Source organism: Chiloscyllium punctatum, chromosome 26, assembly GCF_047496795.1.
Source record: "Chiloscyllium punctatum isolate Juve2018m chromosome 26, sChiPun1.3, whole genome shotgun sequence".
Classification (NCBI taxonomy): domain Eukaryota; kingdom Metazoa; phylum Chordata; class Chondrichthyes; order Orectolobiformes; family Hemiscylliidae; genus Chiloscyllium; species Chiloscyllium punctatum.
In genome coordinates this window covers 40,016,493-40,037,503 of record NC_092764.1, presented here as the reverse complement: position 1 = coordinate 40,037,503, position 21,011 = coordinate 40,016,493, and the positions used below count along the sequence as shown (strand labels likewise).

At 38.8% G+C, this 21,011-nt stretch overlaps 1 protein-coding gene across 1 annotated transcript in view; it reads left to right on the top strand.

Moving 5' to 3' along the window:
• uri1 (URI1 prefoldin like chaperone) overlaps positions 1–19,720 on the top strand; it is a 44,723-nt gene extending 25,003 nt beyond the window's left edge. Inside the window, exons 6-11 of the mRNA XM_072596191.1 lie at positions 523–598; positions 1,879–2,059; positions 10,329–10,602; positions 12,334–12,476; positions 12,578–12,821; positions 16,764–19,720. Of these exons, the coding sequence (XP_072452292.1) occupies positions 523–598; positions 1,879–2,059; positions 10,329–10,602; positions 12,334–12,476; positions 12,578–12,821; positions 16,764–16,958 (1,113 nt within the window). The 3' untranslated portion in view covers positions 16,959–19,720. The remainder of the gene's footprint in view (positions 1–522; positions 599–1,878; positions 2,060–10,328; positions 10,603–12,333; positions 12,477–12,577; positions 12,822–16,763) is intronic.
• Positions 19,721–21,011: the final 1,291 nt, after the last annotated feature.

The window sequence follows — 21,011 nt, the reverse complement described above, 5'->3', positions numbered from 1 at the left end:
AATGATGCACTGATGTTTTGTCCCTTGCAATGTCATGCTAAGTGAAATTTGAAAATGGCAGGTGTTGACACTGAAAACTAGGAGACTGGCTCTGACTTTGAGACTAATGTTTTGGAAGGACGTTGGAAGAGGCAAGCAGGAATTAAAACCTCACCTAGCTGAGAAGAGAGCCTGGAGAAAATACAGGCCAGCACATTGTGATTCTTCTCAGTCTGTTGCCTTTTCAGCAAATGAAATGGAGATCATCATGCCAGAATGGGACTACTGAGCCACATCAAGTAAAGCTTAACACAGCACAGCAAGCTGACATCTTATGAGACTAAAGGCTACCACATAAAATTATGCCTTAGGTTGAGAGGTACATGTATTTTTTTTAAAAAGACTTTCTTTGCAGCTTGGCGCCACTGAAGGAAAATGTACATAAATGGACTGCAATTAATCTTCTGTGCAATTATTTATTTTCCTGAAATCTTTGGATACAAATCAAACTGAAATTTATATGCTACATTCTTTTCTAATTAGGCAAATGAAGGTTTTGTAGAAATACGTGAGGAAATTCAGAATGAAGAGAGAGAAACTGACGATTTAAATTCAGAAGGTACTTCTGTTTCTGTCATTTGTTTTGCATTGAAGCTCCAATAACTGCAACTCCAAATGCTGTTGAAGTGAGGGAGCGAAGCATTTTATTTTCAATCTTGTACTTGAATTAAATTGAGAATGGCCACAATCCCATGTTTGGACAGCATGAACTGAATGATGATTTCCTTTGTTTTTAAAAAGTGGAGCAGTTCCACATTTGATTTTTCTACTCTTAATCCACTTGGTGCAGTTCCCCCCCATCCCACCCCACCATTTTGCTGCCTTGTCTCTGGACCATAATGTTGTTCTCAAGATTTGTAGCTTTTTTTTTTCAAAAATGTTGTATTACATCAGGTTATGTCTTAAAGCCATAAGTCACAAATAATATTCAATAAAGATGTATTGACTCTCTCCACTTTGTTCCTTATATGAAAATGGTGAAAATATTGGGCATTTGAGTCAAAGGAGAAAATAACCTTACAACTGACCAGATCTAATTAATGTTTGCTTCCTTTAATTTTAATTCACAGTTACATCAGGATTTATACGCTCTTTAAATTACCCTATTGAATAGTTTCGTGTGTATTTTGATAGCTCTACAATGGTCTGGAAATTTGAGACTCGTCATCAGGTCCAGTGCGTTGGAGGCTGGGATGGTGACTGGACGAGGTGGCATTTAGGATCAGGTTGGGGGGCAGCAGCTATCTAGTGGGATGTGGGGGTGTTGAGAATAGGATGGGGAGAATGTAGTTGAGGGAGTCTGTGGTAAATTGGGAATTCAGTTTAATATCTACCCAGGAGTGGGTTTTTAATCCTCTAGCTTTTCATGGCAATTAAACTTAAGACAGAACCTTTTGTCATTTCTGGCTCTTGGGGCATTTCTGAGGAGGATTCCATACTCTGGAATTGCCAATCAGTTTTCAGTTTCTCGAAACAATTCCATTTGAATCAGCTGCATTAGGTTTCTGCTTGGTCCCTACATTCAACTCCAGTCTATACTGCAGAGATTGAATGGTAATCAGATTATCTGCACCAATATATTTTTGTTGAATCATTGATTATCACCATCTGTTCAAATAATTTTAGAACTGAGTACAAGATTGTGAATTTTCCTTTGTTGAATGATTATTATTTGTTATAAATGTGGTTTCAACGTCTGTGCAACATTAAATTATTGAATCATTTATGGTGCTTAAAAAGAAGTTGATGGATTTTAGATGAAGAAGCATTTTGTGTTTAAGTAAATACTTGTCACTTGAATTTTAATTTTGATAATGAATTTTAAAATCAAAATTACAGGTAAACAGAGAAGAGCACATAAACCTAAAGAAAACCCCAAACCAAAAGAGGTTTTTGTGTCAGAGTTGGAGGGTGGTGATGGTGGTGGTGACTGCAAATCAAGCTTCTTAACTGAGGAGGAGTTGTGGGCCAGGCTTGATGAGCTGGAACAGCAGGAAGAGATGCAGGATGAAATTTATAGGTAATTTATTCGATGCTTAGATAATGGTGGCAACGTTTTACTTAGACTGATGTTGTAAAATTTCTTTACGCGTTTTGATTTTAACTTGTGAAACGAGGTCAGTGATACCAAATGTTTCCCATTGTTTGTGATGCCACTTGGTTTCCAGTAATGATGAGTTGCATTGTTGTACTGGGACCTGCGGCTCAGCATGTGAGAATATCTGCTGTTTTGAGAAAGAAGTGCAGTTGCCAGCTTTTCATTTCATTCACTGAGAATCTAATATATATTAACTTCTAAACTTTAAAGTTTCATTCATGTTATTAATGTTATCGTCAGATGATATCCATTGCATTTTTGTTACAATGTTATCAGGGTTATTGATGTGCATTATAATTTTATTGTACAGTATTATTTGCCATGTTCCTAATATTTTCAGGTCAAACTGCATTTTGCATTTTATGAAGGTGTTGATTAAGCTTAAATATAAAGCTAATTTTGCCTCTAACGTTTTTGAAGCTCAGGATACAGAGGAAGATGCTAGAGAATGCAGGTAGGTTGTAGGTGTTACATGTAGAATCATGTGACTAGGTTTTCGTGAAGCAACCTGACATTTTGATATAGTGACACAAACAGGTGAACATTGGGTCTGGGACTACAGGAGAGAGCGTTCTGAAGCAGGCAAGTACTGTCCCACAAAATTTGTGACAGGATGCATTATTGTAGGCTATGGAAATGCAAGTGTGTTTGTTTACTATCTCTTTGCAAGGAGAATGATCAGTAGGAAGGGAGTTGACAACTGTTGCTGAGAAATGCCTAATAATTTTTCGTCCAGGACAAAAGGCATTTTGATTTTTAAAAATGGAATTGGGATTTACACCAGAACGAACATCTAGCTTGAGATTTTTGAGAATCCACCCTGCCCTCACCACTCATTCTGTTTTGCCACCTTCGCCAAAACCAAGGCATGGTGGCTCAATGGTTAGCACTGCTGCCTCACAGCACCAGGGTCCCAGGTTCAATTCCAGTCTCGGGTGACTGTGCAAACTCCACACAGACATTCTCCCCGTGTCTGCGTGGGATTCCTCTGGGTGCTCCGGTTTCCTGCCACAGTCCAAAGGATGTGCAGGTTAGGTGAATTGGCCATGCTAAATTGCCCCTAGTGTTAGGTGTAGGGGAATGGGTCTGGGTGGGTTGTTCTTTGGAGGGTCGGTGTAGACTTGTTGGGCCGAAGGGCCTGTTGTTTCCACACTGTAAGTAATCTAATCTAATCTAATCAAAGCTGAACTGAAAGTAACATAAAGGGCCTTTAACCACAGAGTCATTGGTTACAGCTCTAAAGGAGTGCATTTGGCACTTTGACTCAATGCCAGCTTTCAAAGTGCAATGTAGCAGATGTTTCATTGCCCAGCATTCCCTTTAGCCCACAATTACATTCCTTTAAGATGCTAATCTAATTCCCTTTTGAAAGTGCTCAAACCTGCACCAACCACAAGATCCAAAGTAATTTCAGTTCTTTCAGCATTAAGACCACATTCTATCCCTCTTTTAGCTTGAGACTATCGGAAGCTCTGCTTTTTGTGTACTTGGGTGTCGGAGACTTAATGTTCCTCTGTTTGCTGACTTGATTCCAAGTCAGGTAGCACTTCTAATTCAGTACTCTCACCAGCCTCTCAAACATCAGGTATTGGCACTCCGTTAATTCTGGCATCTAGAATGTTGGAGGGTTTGGTTTCTCATTGGCTGAGCCTTCAAATGCCGAGCATCTACACATAGCTGAATCTCTCCATCTCCTTGCGTCTCTTTTCTCCTTTAAGATGCTCCATGAAACCTTTTTCTTTGACCAGTCCACTTAAATTTGGTCCTGGGAGATCTGATTAGGAGAATGTTGTGAAGTGCCTTGGGAAATGTTATTAAATTAAACTTCCCCACTTATAGGTTTCATTGGGATTGGATGACTTCTGGTTTGAATGCAAGGTTAGTCCATGAGCAAAAACTGGTGTACACCAATTGCTTGTGCACTCTATTGCATTCTAGGCCTGAACCTACAATTGTTATATCAATTTCCATTTTATTTTTGCTGGTTACTATCCACGTTTGGTGTCAAGTGCTCAACTGAGTACCTCACATCGATTTAGATTAGATTAAATTAGATTCCCTACAGTGTGGAAACAGGTCCTTCGGCCCAACAAGTCCACACCGACTCTCCGCAGAATAACGCACCCAGACCCATTTCCCTCTGACTAATGCACCTAACACTATGGGCAATTTAGCATGGTCAATTCACCTGACCTGCACATCTTTGGACTGTGGGAGGAAACCGGTGGACCCGGAGAATTGAAATGTAATTGGAATCTAGATCATGTTCCAAAAGGTCCAGTCGCACATCTTCATTCATCATTTTCAAAGTCCTTTTCTGCAGTCTAGATATTGTAACAAAAATGAGACAGAGATAGCATGTTTTAAAAATGCGCAAAAAAACACTGCCTTGTAAGTGGACCAGGCAAGGTTTTATTATTTACAATGTGTCACGTGGAAACCTTGGAACCAAATGCTTTGAGATAGTTGAAAACGTTTAACGACAGTCAAATGAAAACATCAGTGATTTTCTTTGACTTGAGTAGCAACTTTTTCCTCACTTCATTTCTGTAGCAACTAAGGCCTTCTGTGTTTGTAGATGAATGTTCAAGCTGTAATGACATTTGAGTTAAAATCCTCAAAGCAGCCATGATGTATTGTATTATTCATTAAAGTTACTGTCTGATAAATCCACATTGCTACTTTCCTTGACTGAAAAATATCTTTGCCTGCAATGTACCATCTGTTGCTCAGCTCCTAGCATTCTGGAGCTAGCTACAAGAAGGTCCATGAGAAATGCTTGGAATTAACTACTTTTTCTCTTGCTTTCTGGGAAGGTGGCAGTCTTTTAGTCAGTGTTTCTCTAATGTCACCAACTGACAGCTCTGAATGGAGAGTCTCAAGTATTGATCGACATCCTGCTATTCTAATGGAATCTGGATTCCACTGCTGGGCACCCCATTACACTTATGAGCGCTATAAATGTTGTAAAATTGGGCATAAAATTATTGTTGAGAAACTAGTGCACTATAATGCGGTATTATTATAGTAGCATGTAATTGACTAGAAAAAAAGTTGTAATCCTGGATAAAATTTTATCGTTTCCAAAGAGAGAAGTCAGCAGAGAAGAAATTTGCTTTAAAACAAAACTTGGTTGCATATTGCATTTAAAAAAGAAATTTGCAGTTTGCATAAAATTAGTCACATTTCACACTCCAGATCCTTTGAATTTTTAGTATTGTGGTTTATGAAATTGACTAAATTTCTCGATAAGTAGTGAAGATTGTTATTTCATCTGTTATTCTCGAACAGCTGTATGTACCCATTCATGAGTTGAACTGGAAGCAGCTTAGGTATTAACTATTTTAAATAAAATTCAAATGCTAAACTTCCACTCACCCAAATAGCTTTTGATTTCAGTACATTATTGTTGAGAGATTTGCTAGGTTTAAGTGAGGGTTTCTTCTACATTTTTATTGACAAACTTTCAGAACTGTTATTGGTATTTAATTTAAATTTTGGTTTCCAAACTGCACTGATCACTTTTCTTGGCGTTTATGATAATTCACAATTTATAATTTTATTAGAAGTACCTTGAATCAAGTTTGACTCTTTTCAGCTTCCCGACTGCTTATTCAAACATTTGCAATTCTTCTATTCCTTCTGAGCAATATTTTAAAAAAAGCATTGTAGGGTCAGTCATTAATAAAGTGTTTTTTTTTTGTTTTGAGAAGCCTGTTGTATAAAAGGTGAATGTCATTGTTAAAAATGTCATACAGCAAACTTAGGTGTTCATTATGTAATTGTCATGTAGAATGAAATTAGCAATAGAATTGCTCTATTATTTATAGAGTAACAATCAAAATTATCTTAAAGTGAATAATTTCATGAGAAGTGCTGAAGATTAGAAATACAAGAGCATAAGAAAAATCAACTAGAATACGTTATGCGGTTCCTCAAAGCAACTGCACAGTTGATTAAATGTTCAGCCGTGTTACCTTAATTCCACGTTTCTAACCTGTCCCACAAACTCATTATTCTTTGTTTCCAAAAAAATGAAGTAGTTGAGCACGGGATGAGGTTTACGGAAATGAATCATCATTGTTCAGTGAGAGGTATGATACCATTGTAACTTAAAGGACACTCTTTTTTAAACTGTTAACCATAAAACTATGGATTAGCAAACTTTCCAAAGTTAATATACATTTGGAGAAAAACACATTTGCTCAGGTTTTCTAAGAAACAACAATCTCATGCAGCAAGTTGCCAATATGAACCTTTTTCCTTTTACAAAAGAGACAGTGCTCTTCATTTTTGAAAAGAAAATCCACTCGGAGCTTCCTCAGAAATCCAGAACTGTACTTCCATTCTTGACCGTTCTTTTGTGGCATAGAAATTTCAGAGGAAGGCAAACCACAACCCCTTTTCGCAGCAGTCAGCTTCAGTATTCTGAAATTTTGATAACAGCTGTGAAGCTGTAAGTACAAAAGGCAAGTGTAATCTTAGGGTTCCAAATCAATAGGATACAGGTTTTTGAGGGGGGGGGCCGGAGTGGACTCTGAGTAACTATTTTCCATAATTTCTTTTGAGTCATAGTAATAGAGATGTACAGCATGGAAACAGACCCTTCAGTCCAACCCGTCCATGCCGACCAGATATCCCAACCCAATCTAGTTCTACCTGTCAGCACCTGGCCCATATCCCTCCAAACCCTTCCTATTCATATACTCATCCAAATGCCTCTTAAATGTTGCAATTGTACCAACCTCCACATCCTCTAGCAGCTCATTCCATACACGTACCACCCTCTGCATGAAAAAGTTGCCCCTTAGGTCTCTCTTATATCTTTCCCCTCTCACCCTAAACCTATGCCCTCTAGTTCTGGACTCTCCGACCCCAGAGAAAAGACTTTGCCTATTTATCCTATCTATGCCCCTCATAATTTTGTAAACCTCTGTAAGATCACCCCTTAGTCTCCGACGCTCCAGGGAAAACAGCCCCAACCTGTTCAGCCTCTCCCTGTAGCTCAGATCCTCCAACCCTGGCAACATCCTCGTAAATCTTTTCTGAAACCTTTCAGGTTTCACAGCATCTTTCCGATAGGAAGGAGACCAGAATTGCATGCAATATTCCAACAGTGGCCTAACCAATGTCCTGCACAGCCGCAACATGACCTCCCAACTCCTGCACTTAATACTCTGACCAATAAAGGAAAGCATACCAAATGCCGCCTTCACTATCCTATCTATCTGCGACTCCACTTTCAAGAGGCTATGAACCTGCAATCCGAGGTCTCTTTGTTCAGCAACACTCCCTAGTACCTTATACACTTCAAGTCATCTGACATCAGGAATTTAATTGGAGAATATCAAAGGATTTCAGGTGTAGTGGAAAGTTCAGTTTCCTGACCAATTTCTTCAGAATCTGCTGTGATGGGGATTCTGCAAGGTTCCCATGCACAACTTCTGTCTGCATTGGCATAATGACTAACTGGCCATCTGGGTCACTGCTGGAGTTCAGGGAGCCTTAGCTGTGTGTACTTAAGGCTGATTCAAACATGAAATGTTCTTGCCACTTTTGGTTTTAAAGTGGCAATGGTTCATTTACTTATAATGTTTCATACTGTATAATTTGCTTTGAGATGGATGGTCCGGAAGAGGAATGGTGAAATCACAATGGTGAGGGGCGGGGTGGTGGGATTTACTATAGGCCTCCCAACAGCCAGTGGGAAATAGAGGAGAGAATATGTAGACAGATTTTGGAAAGATGTAAAAACACCACGGTTATTGTGGTGAATTATTTTAACTTTCCCTATATTGACTGGGACTTACTATCTGCTAGGGGCTTGGATGAAACAGAATCTGTAAGGAACATTCAGGAAGGATTCTTGACACAAAATTTAAACAGTCCAACCAGGGAAGGGATTATACTGGACTTGTTTTTGGAAAATGAGTCCAGCTTGATGAGTGAAGTTTCTGTGGGGGAGCACTTTAGGAGGAGTGACCATAGTACCATGATTTTTAAGACACTCATGGGTAGGGATGAAAGCAGTTCTCTGGTGAAGGTGTACTACAACAGTATTAGGCAGGAATTGGAGAATTTTGATTTAGGCAGCTGTCCAAAGGTACATTAGAAATGTGGGAGTATTTCAAATGACAGTTGATAGGAGTTCAGGAGCAGCACGTTGCTGCATGAATGAAGGGTACGTATAGCAAATTATGTGAACTTTGGTCAGAAAAAGGAAGCATGCATGAGGTCCAGGAGGATGGGAACTGATGAAGTCCTTCAAGTATGTAAGGAAAGTAGGAAAGAACTTAAGCTAGGAATTAGAATGACTAAAAGGGGTCATGAGAAGTCATGAGCAAACAGAAATAAGGCAAATCCCAAAGCTTTTTATACATAAAGCAAGAGGGTAGCTAGGGAAAGGGTTGGCCCAGTAAGGACAAAGCAGGGAATCTATGTGTCAAGCCAGAACAAGTAGATGAGGTCCTAAATGAATACCTTGTGTCAGTATTCACCAAAGAGAAGGAATTGGAGGAGGATCATCTCAGGGAAGGGAGAGTTGAGTTTCTAAGCTAAGTTGCTATTAACAAGGAAGAGATGCTGTCTGTCTTAAAAAGAATGAAGGTAGATTAGTCCCTGGGTCCTGATGGGATCCCTCTCAGAATATTGAGAGAGGCAAGAGAATGAGTTGCTGTAGCACTGGCAGACATTTGTGTATCCTCTTTGATTGGAGGTCCCTGCAGACTGGATAATAGCCAATGTTGTCCCATTGTTTAAGAAGGGTAGCAGGGATAATCCTGGAAATTACAGGTCTGAGTGTGCCATGGTGGTAGGGAAATTACTGAAGATGATTCTTGGGCAAGATCTATATACATTTAGAAGACAATGGACTTAGTAGCAATAGACAGCATAGTTTCATGCCTCACTAATTTGGTTGCTTTTTGAGGTGGTGAAAAACGTTTGATGTCAACGTGGACTTCAATAAAGCCTTTGACAAAGTTCCTCAGGGCAGACTGTACAAAAGCTGAAGCCACATTACATCAGGGATGAGCTGGCAAGATGGATACAGAGGGTAATTGGAAGGATGCTTTTTGGAATGGAGGGTCATAATTAGTGATGTTCCACAAGGATCAGTGCTGGGACCTCAACTATTCATGATCTACATAAATGAGTTGGTGCCAGAAGAGTTAGGTGAAGTCAACCACACTTCTAGGCACTGGTCTAATGCATACATTTGTGGACAATACAAAGATTGGTGGAGCTGCAGATAGTGAGGAGAGCTGTCAGAGGACACAGCAAGATATAGATCAGTTGGAAGCATGAGCATAAAAATGGCAGATGGAATTTAATCCAGACAAATGTGAGGAGATGCATTTTGGAAGGTCAAGTGCAGGTGGAAATTATACAGTGAATGCAGAACCCTTAGGAGCATTGATATGCAGAAAGATCTGGATGTGCAGGTCCACAGATCATTGAAGATGGCAGTGCAGATAGATAAGGTAGTAAAAAAAGACATATGGAGAATTTTAACTACAAAGGAAGGTTGAGTAGACTGGGTTTGTTTTCACTGAATGGAGAAGGTTGAGAGGTGACCGAATAGAAGTTTAAAAGGTGGTGAGTGGCATGGATGCAGTGGAATGTTATGAGAGAATTTTAGCGTGGAAAGGCAAAATGTGACAGCGCAGGCTTGGAGGGCCAAAGAGTATGTTCCTGTACTGTATTGTTCTTGTTTTATCAAGAAGTGGGCAGCATGGTGGCACAGTAGTTAGCACTGCTGCCTCACAGTGCCAGAGACCCGGGTTCAATTCCCACCTCAGGCGACTGTGTGGAGTTTGTACATACTCCCTGTGTCTGCGTGGGTTTCCTCCCACAGTCCAAAAATATGCAAGTTATGTGAATTGGCCATGCTAAATTGCCCGTAGTGTTATGGGAATGGGTCTGGGTGGGTTGCGCTTCAGCGGGTCGGTGTGGACATGTTGGGCCGAAGGGCCTGTTTCCACGCTGTAATCTAATCTAATCTGTAAGTAAAGTAGATTATTAGGTACATTAGGAAATCCTTGCAGGTACCAGTTTCCTGTTTGTGTATTGTAATTCTCGGCGCATGTTCCTATTAGCTAACTGCAAAACGATATCAAAAGCTTTGAATAAATTAACTCAATTGAACAAGTCAGCTCTTGACTCTTGTAATCTGTGATTATTTTTACATCAGAATGTCTGACTCAGCTGATGGAAATACTGAAGAAAGTAGTTCCTCTGAAGAAGAGAAAGACAAAAACATAAAGCTCAACATTGGTGAGAAGCCTGATTGGAAGGATGTTCATGAAAATGATGATTCTGAAGAAGCATCAGAATTGAGTCCAACTATTACCCATATTAATGGTCTGGACCATAAGCACAGTCAAGATGATGCTGCTGAGGAAGTTACCAGAGATGACGACAATGTCCCAACCATACACTTCCTACATACAGTGGAACCAAAGAGAGTTAGTATTTTGATTTTTTTAAAAAGCCTTTCGAATAGACCATTCAGAAAACCCAGCAGTTCAGGCAGCATCCAACGAGCAGCGAAATCGACGTTTCGGGCAAAAGCCCTTCATCAGGAATAGATTTCACTGCTCATTGGATGCTGCCTGAACTGCTGTGCTCTTCCAGCACCACTAATCCAGTATTTGGTTTTCAGCATCTGCAGTCATTGTTTTTACCTTATTCAGAAAACCCAGATGAGGCCAGACTAATTCCTATGACTTTCAACTCTTAAGGTCTCATTAAATATTAATTTAATTCTCATTTTTATGCTATTAATAAGGACAGTAATTTGAAATAATTATGCAATATAGCAGATGTCAAATAGACTCCTATTTTGTGTGGTGTTGTTTGTCATAATTTACTCCATGAAAGCTTGTTGTTCAACACCAGAATTGTACAGAGTTGAAAATGAACTTCCTGAACAATATCTCCAAGAGTTTAACACGACAGTTGGTCTCAAAGGCATAAATCGTTTTCAGTTTTTTTGGAGATAATTTTTTCCTTCTTATTGAAGATGTTGCAGCACAAGAATCAAACTTTTTAAAATTGTTTAATTGTTGCTTGAGTAGCAACTTTACATACCTTTTTTAAAGGTAAGATATCACAATCCAAGTTTTTTGTATACGAATGGTTTATTTTCAAGGGAAAATATGCAGCATTACACATTTGTTTTGTGGAATTTGTATATTCTTTAATATGGTACAGTGGTTATTATTTAAATAATCACTGGAATGCTGCAATTCCCCATGTACTCAGTTACTGGATCCAGCTGTGCTTTAATAAAAGCATTATGAATATTTGGACCTTTCTTGGATGGTTGGTAAATGGTCGGTTCAGCAGTGAGTGCTTCTCCTTCCTTTCAAAGAGCAACAAATTGGAAGCTTAGAATGTTGACTGTTGAATTGATAATATTTATTTAGTTGATTGGAAAGAAATACCAGCGTTTTCACCAGACAGTACCTTTACGTCAGTTGGGATTCTGCAGAAGATTAGCTTTGCAGCAGAATTATCTCATGCAGTCATATTTTCCCGTTTCCTATAAACTCTCCAAACTCCTCCTTGGATATAAACTACACTTTATTTCTAATTTTAAAATAGTTGACACTTAAGTCACTTTTTAAAACTACAGACCCTGACGTGATGCTGTTTCTTTTGTCAAAAGCATGAGCACAGTCTGAAACAAAAGTTCAAAAGTTGTACGAATTTCACCAATGCTTGGTGTGCTCTTAATCTATATCTGTATGCATTTCCTAAATTTGTAGGCTATTACTTCCTAGTTTCTGTGCAGTTTAAGTATTGTGACTTTAACTTATCAACCAGAAAAGAGAACAGAAACCTTGAAAATATGATGAGATCCACAAGCTGTGCTTATCCTGAGATAAAGCCAGTTTAAAAACTGTTTGCAATTTTGGTCTGTGACCAGTTACTAAATAGCAGCTCGTTAAATACTTAAATAATTTAATATTTTGAGAATTGTTCTAACTTTATTATTGTTTTTAAGACAGTGAAAAAGCTGTATACAGTTTGCTGTTGCAATTATCAGCATAATGTTTTCAGATGTTCAGTGTTTAAATTAAAAAATCAAAACATTAATTGTTCATTTGTACTTGCATGTGAAAATATTTATATTTCATCATGAGGTATTTTACTATAATTTCTCTTGTGTCTTTGAATTTGTATATTTTCAGGTAAGAATAAACACTGGCAAGAACACAACCTTAAAATTCAGTGAAAAGAAGGAAGAGGCCAAGCGAAAAAGGAAAAATAGCACTGGCAATGGGAACACCACTCCAGAGCTGCCAAATATCAAAACTCCTGCAGATATTTACAGGTACTTGCCAAGTTCTCACTTTAGCCTAATTTTTCTGAATTTAGAATGCCACTTGATATATCATCCTAAGCTTGGTTGTTATATTTTTCTATTTGTTGTAGACTTTTTGTTGATGTTGTAAACGGAGAATACGTTCCTCGCAAATCCATTTTGAAATCACGTAGTCGTGAGAACAGTGTATGCAGTGATACAAGTGAGAGTAGCACGACAGAATTTGAAGACAGACGGTGTACCTTACGATCTCTAAGTCATGAAGAAGCAGTACACAGTGATGCTAGTGAATGCAGTATTTTGGAGGAAGAAAACATTTCTAGTAAACCTCTCCCTTGGCCAAGTTCCTTTGAGGTAAGAGGTCATGCTTATTTTGATTTTTGGTTTATTTCAATTTTCTTGAAGTAGCAGCTTATTCATGGAGGTATGGTACGGTAGTGCTAATGTCATTGAACTAGTGATACACAACCCAGGCTAATGCTGGTGGAGTAAGAGCTCATATTCCATTCAGGCAGCCAGTTGTATTTTAATTCAAATGAACAAACGAGAATAGCATGTAATAATGACAATGAAACTATCATCACTTATTGTAAAATCTATCTGGTTTACTGTTGACCTTCAGGAAAAGACATCTGCCATCCTTATCTCCCTGGCCTGTATTCAACTCCAAATCCTCCATATATAGTTGACTTTTCCTTATGAAGAAGCAAAGTATACACATTAGTTTTGGGATAATTGGGGATAGGCAACAAACACTGGATCACACTCCATGAAAGAGTGAAGAAAACAAAAAAAACTTCTTTAACCTTTGCTTGCAACTCAATTCATACAATCATGGTTTTGTTTTTGCAAAGGGTGTACACCACGTGCTAGTTCATTGCAAAGATTTTCTTGAATAAGTAAAATATTTCAAAGCCAGTTCAAGCAGGCAGTTATGAAACCATTTGGAATCTTTGGGTTTATAATTGATAGCCTATTATCAATGTCTGAGTACTATATTTGAAAGGATGTTGAGATCTTAGGAGGTGCAGAAACGGTTTAATGGAATTGTACAAGGGATGATAGTTAAGGGGTTAAAAAAACTAAGATTGTTCTTACAGCAGGGAAAGTTGAGGGGGATTTTACAAGACTTTCAAAATTATGAAGCTGTTTGATAAAGTAAATAAAAGAATCTGTTGTCTCCTCTTCAAATTAGTAACCAGAGATACTTATTGAACGTTTTTAAGTAAAAGAACAAGAGTTGACAGAAGATTTAAATCAAATTGGGCAAAATATTGTTGGGACTTGGAATTCTGTGCCTGAAATGCTGCTGTAGGTGGATTCAGTATCTTTCACATTATTGATATAATGGGCTGATTGGCCTGTGTCTGTTCTGTCGCTACCTTTGATTCTATTTGATCATTGTTGACAAGTTTAGAAATGCATGCATGCAAGATTAAGGCAGGGCAATGATCTTGTGAACACTCAGTTGAGGAAAAGCAGCTGTACATCTTGTGTGTGCTTATTACCCAAGTTGCTCATTCTTATATGAACTTTGACAGTGACTATTAGGTAGTTGTTTTCTCTCTTTACTGGAAAGTAACCTTCAGTTTAAACTGTAGAGCTCAAAGTTTTGAGACCAATCCGTATCATATTTGTGCTCATTGTCTAATCGTTTGATCAGCTACAAGTGACAAGCATGGGACTTCCCTAATCTGTACGATGCTGAGAAGCAAATCTCTGCACCTGGCCACTTGAAGTAGTAGTTCTCCCAGTGCCAGTGGTGGAACCCACCCCAGTTATTTTGGGCGTAGTTTTTACTTCAAAACAGCTATGTATTCTAAAGTAAATTAAATTAAATAGACAATAGACAATAGATGCAGGAGTAGGCCATTCTGCCCTTCGAGCCTGCACCGCCATTCAATATGATCATGGCTGATCATTCCTAATCAGTATCCTGTTCCAGCCTTATCTCCATACCCCTTGACTCCACTATCTTTAAGAGCTCTATCCAATTCTTTCTTAAATGAATCCAGAGACTGGGCCTCCACTGCCCTCTGGGGCAGAGCATTCCACACAGCCACCACTCTCTGGGTGAAGTAGTTTCTCCTCATCTCTGTCCTAAATGGTCTACCCCGTATTTTTAAGTTGTGTCCTCTGGTTCGGCATTCCCCCATCAACGGAAATATGTTCCCTCCTGCCAGAGTGTCCAGTCCTTTCATAATCCTATACGTTTCAATCAGATCCCCTCTCAGTCTTCTAAACTCAAGGGTGTACAAGCCCAGTCGCTTCAGTCTTTCCGTGTAAGGCAATCCTGCCATTCCAGGAATTGACCTCGTGAACCTACGCTGCACTCCCTCAATAGCCAGAATGTCTTTCCTCAAATTTGGAGACCAGAACTGTACACAGTACTCCAGGTGTGGTCTCACCAGGGCCCTGTACAGCTGCAGAAGCACCTCTTTGCTTCTATACTCAATCCCTCTTGTTATGAAGGCCAGCATGCTATTAGCCTTCTTCACGACCTGCTGTACCTGCATGCTTGCCTTCATTGACTGGTGGACAAGAACACCCAGATCTCTCTGGAACAGCCCCTTTACCTAATTTGATACCATTGAGGTAGTAATCTGCCTTCCTGTTCTTGCCACCAAAGTGGATAACCAGACATTTATCCACATTAAACTGCATCTGCCATGCATCTGCCCACTCACCTAACTTGTCCAGGTCACCCTGTAATCCCCTAACATCCTCATCACATTTCACCCTGCCACCTAGCTTTGTGTCATCAGCAAATTTGCTAATGTTATTGCTGATACCATCTTCTATATCATTTACATATATTGTATAAAGCTGCGGTCCCAGCACGGATCCCTGCGGTACCCCACTGGTCACTGCCTGCCATTCCGAAATGGAGCCGTTAATCACTACCCTTTGTTTCCTATTAGCCAACCAATTCTCTATCCAATCTAGTACTTTGCCCCCAATCCCGTGCGCCCTAATTTTACTCACTAACCCCTTGTGTGGGACTTTATCAAAAGCTTTCTGAAAGTCCAGGTACACTACATCCACTGGATCTCCCTCGTCCATCTTCCAAAAATTCAAGAAGATTAGTCAAGCATGATTTCCCCTTCATAAATCCATGCTGACTCTGTCCTATCCTGTTACTATTATCCAGATGTGCCGTAATTTCATCCTTTATAATAATAACTGCTCTGCTAATGCCAGAACTTTATCCAACATCCAGGGAAAGTCCATTTAGAAAAGCAGTGAAGCTATGATATACAAAACTGTAGGAAATCTTACACTCATTGTCAACCATATTTTTTGGTTCTTTCAACAAAGTTTTACCAAACAAAAGAATGGCCAAAATTTTGTGGTTTTTTTTGGTAATGGACAACTTTCAAACAGTGCCTCCAGCTCAAATGTAATTTTTCTGGTTGCAGGTAGGTTGGACCCAGAGATCACTTGAATAATTTCTTACTTATTGCCTGTACAATTATTTCCGATCTAGAAGGAAAACACATTTTGTTGAAGCTTTCCATCTGGCCATCATCAAGCAAACTTGCAAGAGATACAAAGGGCATAGTTGAGAGAAAAGTACTGATTGGTTAGAAATGCACTCTGGTAGACACATTGCCATGGAGAAAGCACCATTTAGTGTCAGATGGTTAACTGCCAAGTTTTGCTTACGTTTTAACAAGGCAAGTTCACCCTGTTCAAAGCATTACCTTAATAAGTGAACCAGAGAATGGCTGTTACCTATTTTGTTGCATTGAACCAGGTACAGTATGTACATGTTCATTCTGTCTGAAAAGAACAGCACCCTGTGTACTAATAAATGTAGTTTCCTGTACACTTAAATGCACCATGTTGGGAGTCATGAACCAGGTACAGTATGTACATGTTCATTCTGTCTGAAAAGAACAGCACCCTGTGTACTAATAAATGTAGTTTCCTGTACACTTAAATGCACCATGTTGGGAGTCAGAGACCACTTCCCAACCGTTAAACATTCTTCTTAGTATAAATGGCATTTTCCTTTTATTTTGGTGCTGCTTGTGAATTGTCCTGATAAATACAAGACAAGCCCTTCAACAAAATGTCTCTTCTCAACAGTACTCAAGTTTGTGCTCTCAAATGAATGTTTATTTCTTTTCTCGTGTCAGCTAAAATCCATGATCAGAAAATGAAAGCTGATAATATCTTAATGGTTGGTTCTTAAGTTACAGGTTATTGGGAGCTGGAATAACTATTTCACATCTTCATTAAAATCTTATTAGTTGTAGGGATATTAAACATATCATTTCTTGCTTTTAATAGGCATTTTCAGGAACCGTGGTGGAAAAAGAACCTATCTCACCTACGTTAATGCCATATCCTACTATTGCTCATCCTGTTTTACCTACAATTCCTGAAAAGAAAGTCTCTGAGGAGGAAAGTTTTCTTGAAGCTTCACAAGAACTTCCAAAAAAAGTTTCGAAATTTAAAGCTGCCAGGATGCAGCAGCAGAAGTGAATGCTTTTCAATACTGTTGGTTTCGTACTTTGTGAATGAAACAGGATCTTTGCACAATCCAGGTTTACACAAAGTCCTGTTTGATTTCTTGTTAAAACCTCTTTTAAGACTTGATTTTTTTTTGTACATTAAGTTAAATGTTTTTGCAAAAGAAATCTGATTTTATAAAACTTCCACAATGCAACATTTTCTAGCCTTTTTTTAGGTTGCCCATAAACCAAGTTACACCCATGTTTCTTTATGAATTTAGTCTTCTTACACTTAACTGTGTTTATTTTGACATACAGAATAAATTAAAACAACTGCTACAACTGTCTTAAGCAAATAGTTTGTGTACAATCTTAAGTCTTTGTAAAAGTGTTCACTGGAAATCAATTTTTCATAATTTGTAGAATTGTGTTATGCGTTAGTCTCATTTTAATAAACTTTTGCATGGCAAAGTATATCTTTGTACATTGAAAAAAAATCTATGTGGGTGTTAATGCATTGAGATGTAAAATGGTAGACCATATTTAATTCCTGGATGTCGTTTATGATTTACAGTATGTAATTTAGCGCTTTCCATTTTATGTGGGTTTGTTTTTTTAGAGCAGAAGTGACCATCATTTACCAACTTTCTGGACACAAATGCACCCAAATGTTTACATTATAACAATCAATACATACCGCTGAACTGTTGTCCATAGGCACTTCCCCAAGGTCCAGTTTATGCTGGTGCTCAGTGTATCTCCTTTCATAACCATTAGCTGTGAATGTTGAGATATTTGCATCTCCGTTGTTGAATTTTTAGTTGTCGTTAATTCAGTTTTGTTTTAGCACATGGCAAAGTCCCCACCGTTTAATGAATGTGGAAGCCACGTTTCACGTCATATCTTTGTCTCCGTTGCATCTTTCTGCTATGTAATAGATTGATGAATGCCCTAAAGCAATACACTGATTGGAATCATGGCCTTCAACAAAAAAAATGCAGCACAAAATGATTGATATCATTGACTGAAAATTGTTCTTGGCAAACCTGTTGTAATCCCACGGAAATTCTATGTCTGCCATGTAAAATACTGTACTGTATCAACTTTGTCTTATGTTTTTGTGCAGCTTCTTGTATTACTTTGAAATTGATTTTAATTAGCTTTATTGTGACATATACAAATGAATACAGTGAAAAGTTTGTAAGTCACTACTTACAGTGCCTTCTTAGGCACTATGTATCTAGGTAGAATCCATAGCTACAGAATGGAGAATTGAAGAAAAAAAAAGTTCAGAAGACCAGTGTAGGTGGCCTCTGTGTGGTCTGACCACTAGCTGCTACCATCACACTTCACATTGGGTCACTGTTATCCGTGCACCCTGTGTTAGAGGCTGGAGGGGGGTGTCCAAGGCTAAGAGCAGGGAGGGAAGAGAGAGGAGAAAAAGAAAGAACAGATGGAGCAGAGGAGCTCCAGGTAGAGCATTCAATTCTAATGCCATCTTACCGGCAATATTACATTGCTGGCACGTGTTTAACTCAGTGCTTCAATAATACATGATTTAGATTAGATGCGTTTTCGTTTTAGACTTGCATTATTTCATGCTCACTGGAATCGATTGGAATGCTGCATTCAGTAGTTGATACCATCAATTGGGAATTCAACGATATACCAATGAACTTAAAGCATTTGGAATAATGCTATGATTGAAGGTTACATTTACTTTTCATTGTAAGAGTTTTATAAGAACTATAAAGCATTCATTATAAAAGATGTGAATTACCTTACAATGGAAATATTACAGTGGTTTTTTGGCAGGAATTTTCCATTCACATATTTTAATTTTGATAGCCACACATCGTGTGTTAATTATCTATGGAATTTCTAGACTTTTTAGCAGCAAAATTTCATTGTGGGGTAAGTATATTCACGTATTGAAAAATCACAACTCAAACGTTCATATTCACCACCAAAGTAGTGGTCATCTGCAATGCCAAGTTAGACTTTTCCCCTATAACACAAAATGTTAAAAGGCTCTTATGCATTTTCATCAGAATTTTCTATGCATGGATTTTTAATGGTGCTGCTTTGCTTTGCAGCTGGGTGGCTGTTTAAATTGATGAATTTATGCTGGACTTAGAGAAAATTGGACAATAACTAAGATATGCTGGGAAACTCAGGCAAGTCTTGACCAAAGTGACTGCTAATAAACGTGCTGCTGAATCTCGACAGGTTGCAGCTACAACAGTACACAATTGACCTAATAGCTGCAGATCATGCAATACACCCCGTAATTGTGTTTGAATGGAGTCAATGGAATGTCATCGGAAACATGGAGGTTTATATTAGACATGGGGGTGCCTCATACTCTTATTTGGAAAAGGCTATGTGTGCCCAGCACCTCCAGTAATGGAGGCCTAAGGATCATCCTCACATCAATATGCCAATATCTGTTTGGGTCTGATCAATCAGGGTGATCGAGCCAGATTGATCCATTGGTGAACGATGAAGACCCTCCCAAAAGAGTGCAAAGACTTTGGAGTATAGGAATTGCTGCCAAACCATGCTCAGTGTGGTAACCCAAGACCAACCGCTGAGAAGAGAAGGCACCCATGAGATCATTGGGTGAAGACCAGGCAACATCACCATGTGGAGCCATAGCCAAGTTCTAGTGTGGTGGCTTATGATCATCCAGAATTACGTTAAGCAAGAGATAACATTCGTAACGTAGGTTGTTACTGTATCGTGTATTTTGTTGTGATAGTATTAACTTAAATAAATAAATTGCTTCATTACTATTTAGAGTCGACTCAGTTTTGTTAGATATGAGAGTTAAAACACATTGGCAGGTGCAACAGCTTTAACTAAAGTGAAAGTTTACTTTTGTGGAAAACTTTACTTCCCTTACTTTGATTTCATCCAGTCCAGAAGTATCCTGTTCTGTCAACCCAAACTTCCACAATTCATGTCCTTACTACTAAGGCACCTGTTATGATTTTCAATTTGAGTCACATTGTTGCAGTATACTGAAATGAGATTGTGTGTGCATTGCATTTGGTAAAATAGCCTAGAATTTCATGGAATTTGCATTATGAAAATTGAGCATTTGGCTCAACCAGTGACGTTTTGCCCTCGGACAAGTAGGTACTAATCCCACGTGTCTAATCAATAGCATTTCTTCCACTTCCTATGTAACCTACTCTAAATATCTATATGTTGCTTTTAAGTTCGTGGAGTTATTCTGCTGCTTACTCCTTCAAAGCTATTTGTGTAAAAGAGTTTCTTACACTCTGTCTCTTACAATTAATCAATATTGAGATCATTTTTTGGCTTCCCCTCCAGGATCCCTCTGCCTTGAGCATGAGCCTTTTTTTGCTTCAATACCTTTGATGCCATCTTCAGTTCTCATCTTTTTCAGAAGACTTATCTGCCCCTTGATTTGCGAGTCCCATGACTTATCAGGCAGTATTTCTTTAATGGTGAGGGGTTGGAAATTATTGATATCCAGGGGGTCTTTGGTGTCCTTGTTCAAGAGTTATGTCAAGTTCACGTGCAGGTGTGTCAGGTAATTAGGAAGGCAAATGATATGCTCACCTTATTTGAATGTAGATGTAAGGAAGTAATTTTGTTGGGCACCAGCCTCAGTGAATAGAAGAAACTTAAGGGTGTCAAAAGAGAATGGACATTCAGACAACATTTTTGAAGGGGTGCCAGACTTGTAGAAAAGATAGGAGGAAAAGAGGTTCTGTTTGCCGAGCTGGGAATTTGTGTTGCAGACGTTTTGTCTCCTGTCTAGGTGACATCCTCAGTGATTGGTTGCCTCCTGTGAAGCGCTTCTGTGTTGTTTCCTCCAGCATTTATAGTGATTTGTATCTGCCGCTTCCGGTTGTCAGTTCCAGCTGTCTGCTGCAGAGGCCTGGTATATTGGGTCCAGGTGTGGATGTGTGCCATGCCTCTAGGAATTGTCTGGCTGTTCTCTGTTTGGCCTGTCCTATAATAGTAGTGTTGCGAATGTAGCTACTAAGGATAGTTGGTCGTGTCGTTTCATGGCTAGTTGGTGTTCATGAATACGGATCATTAGTTGTCT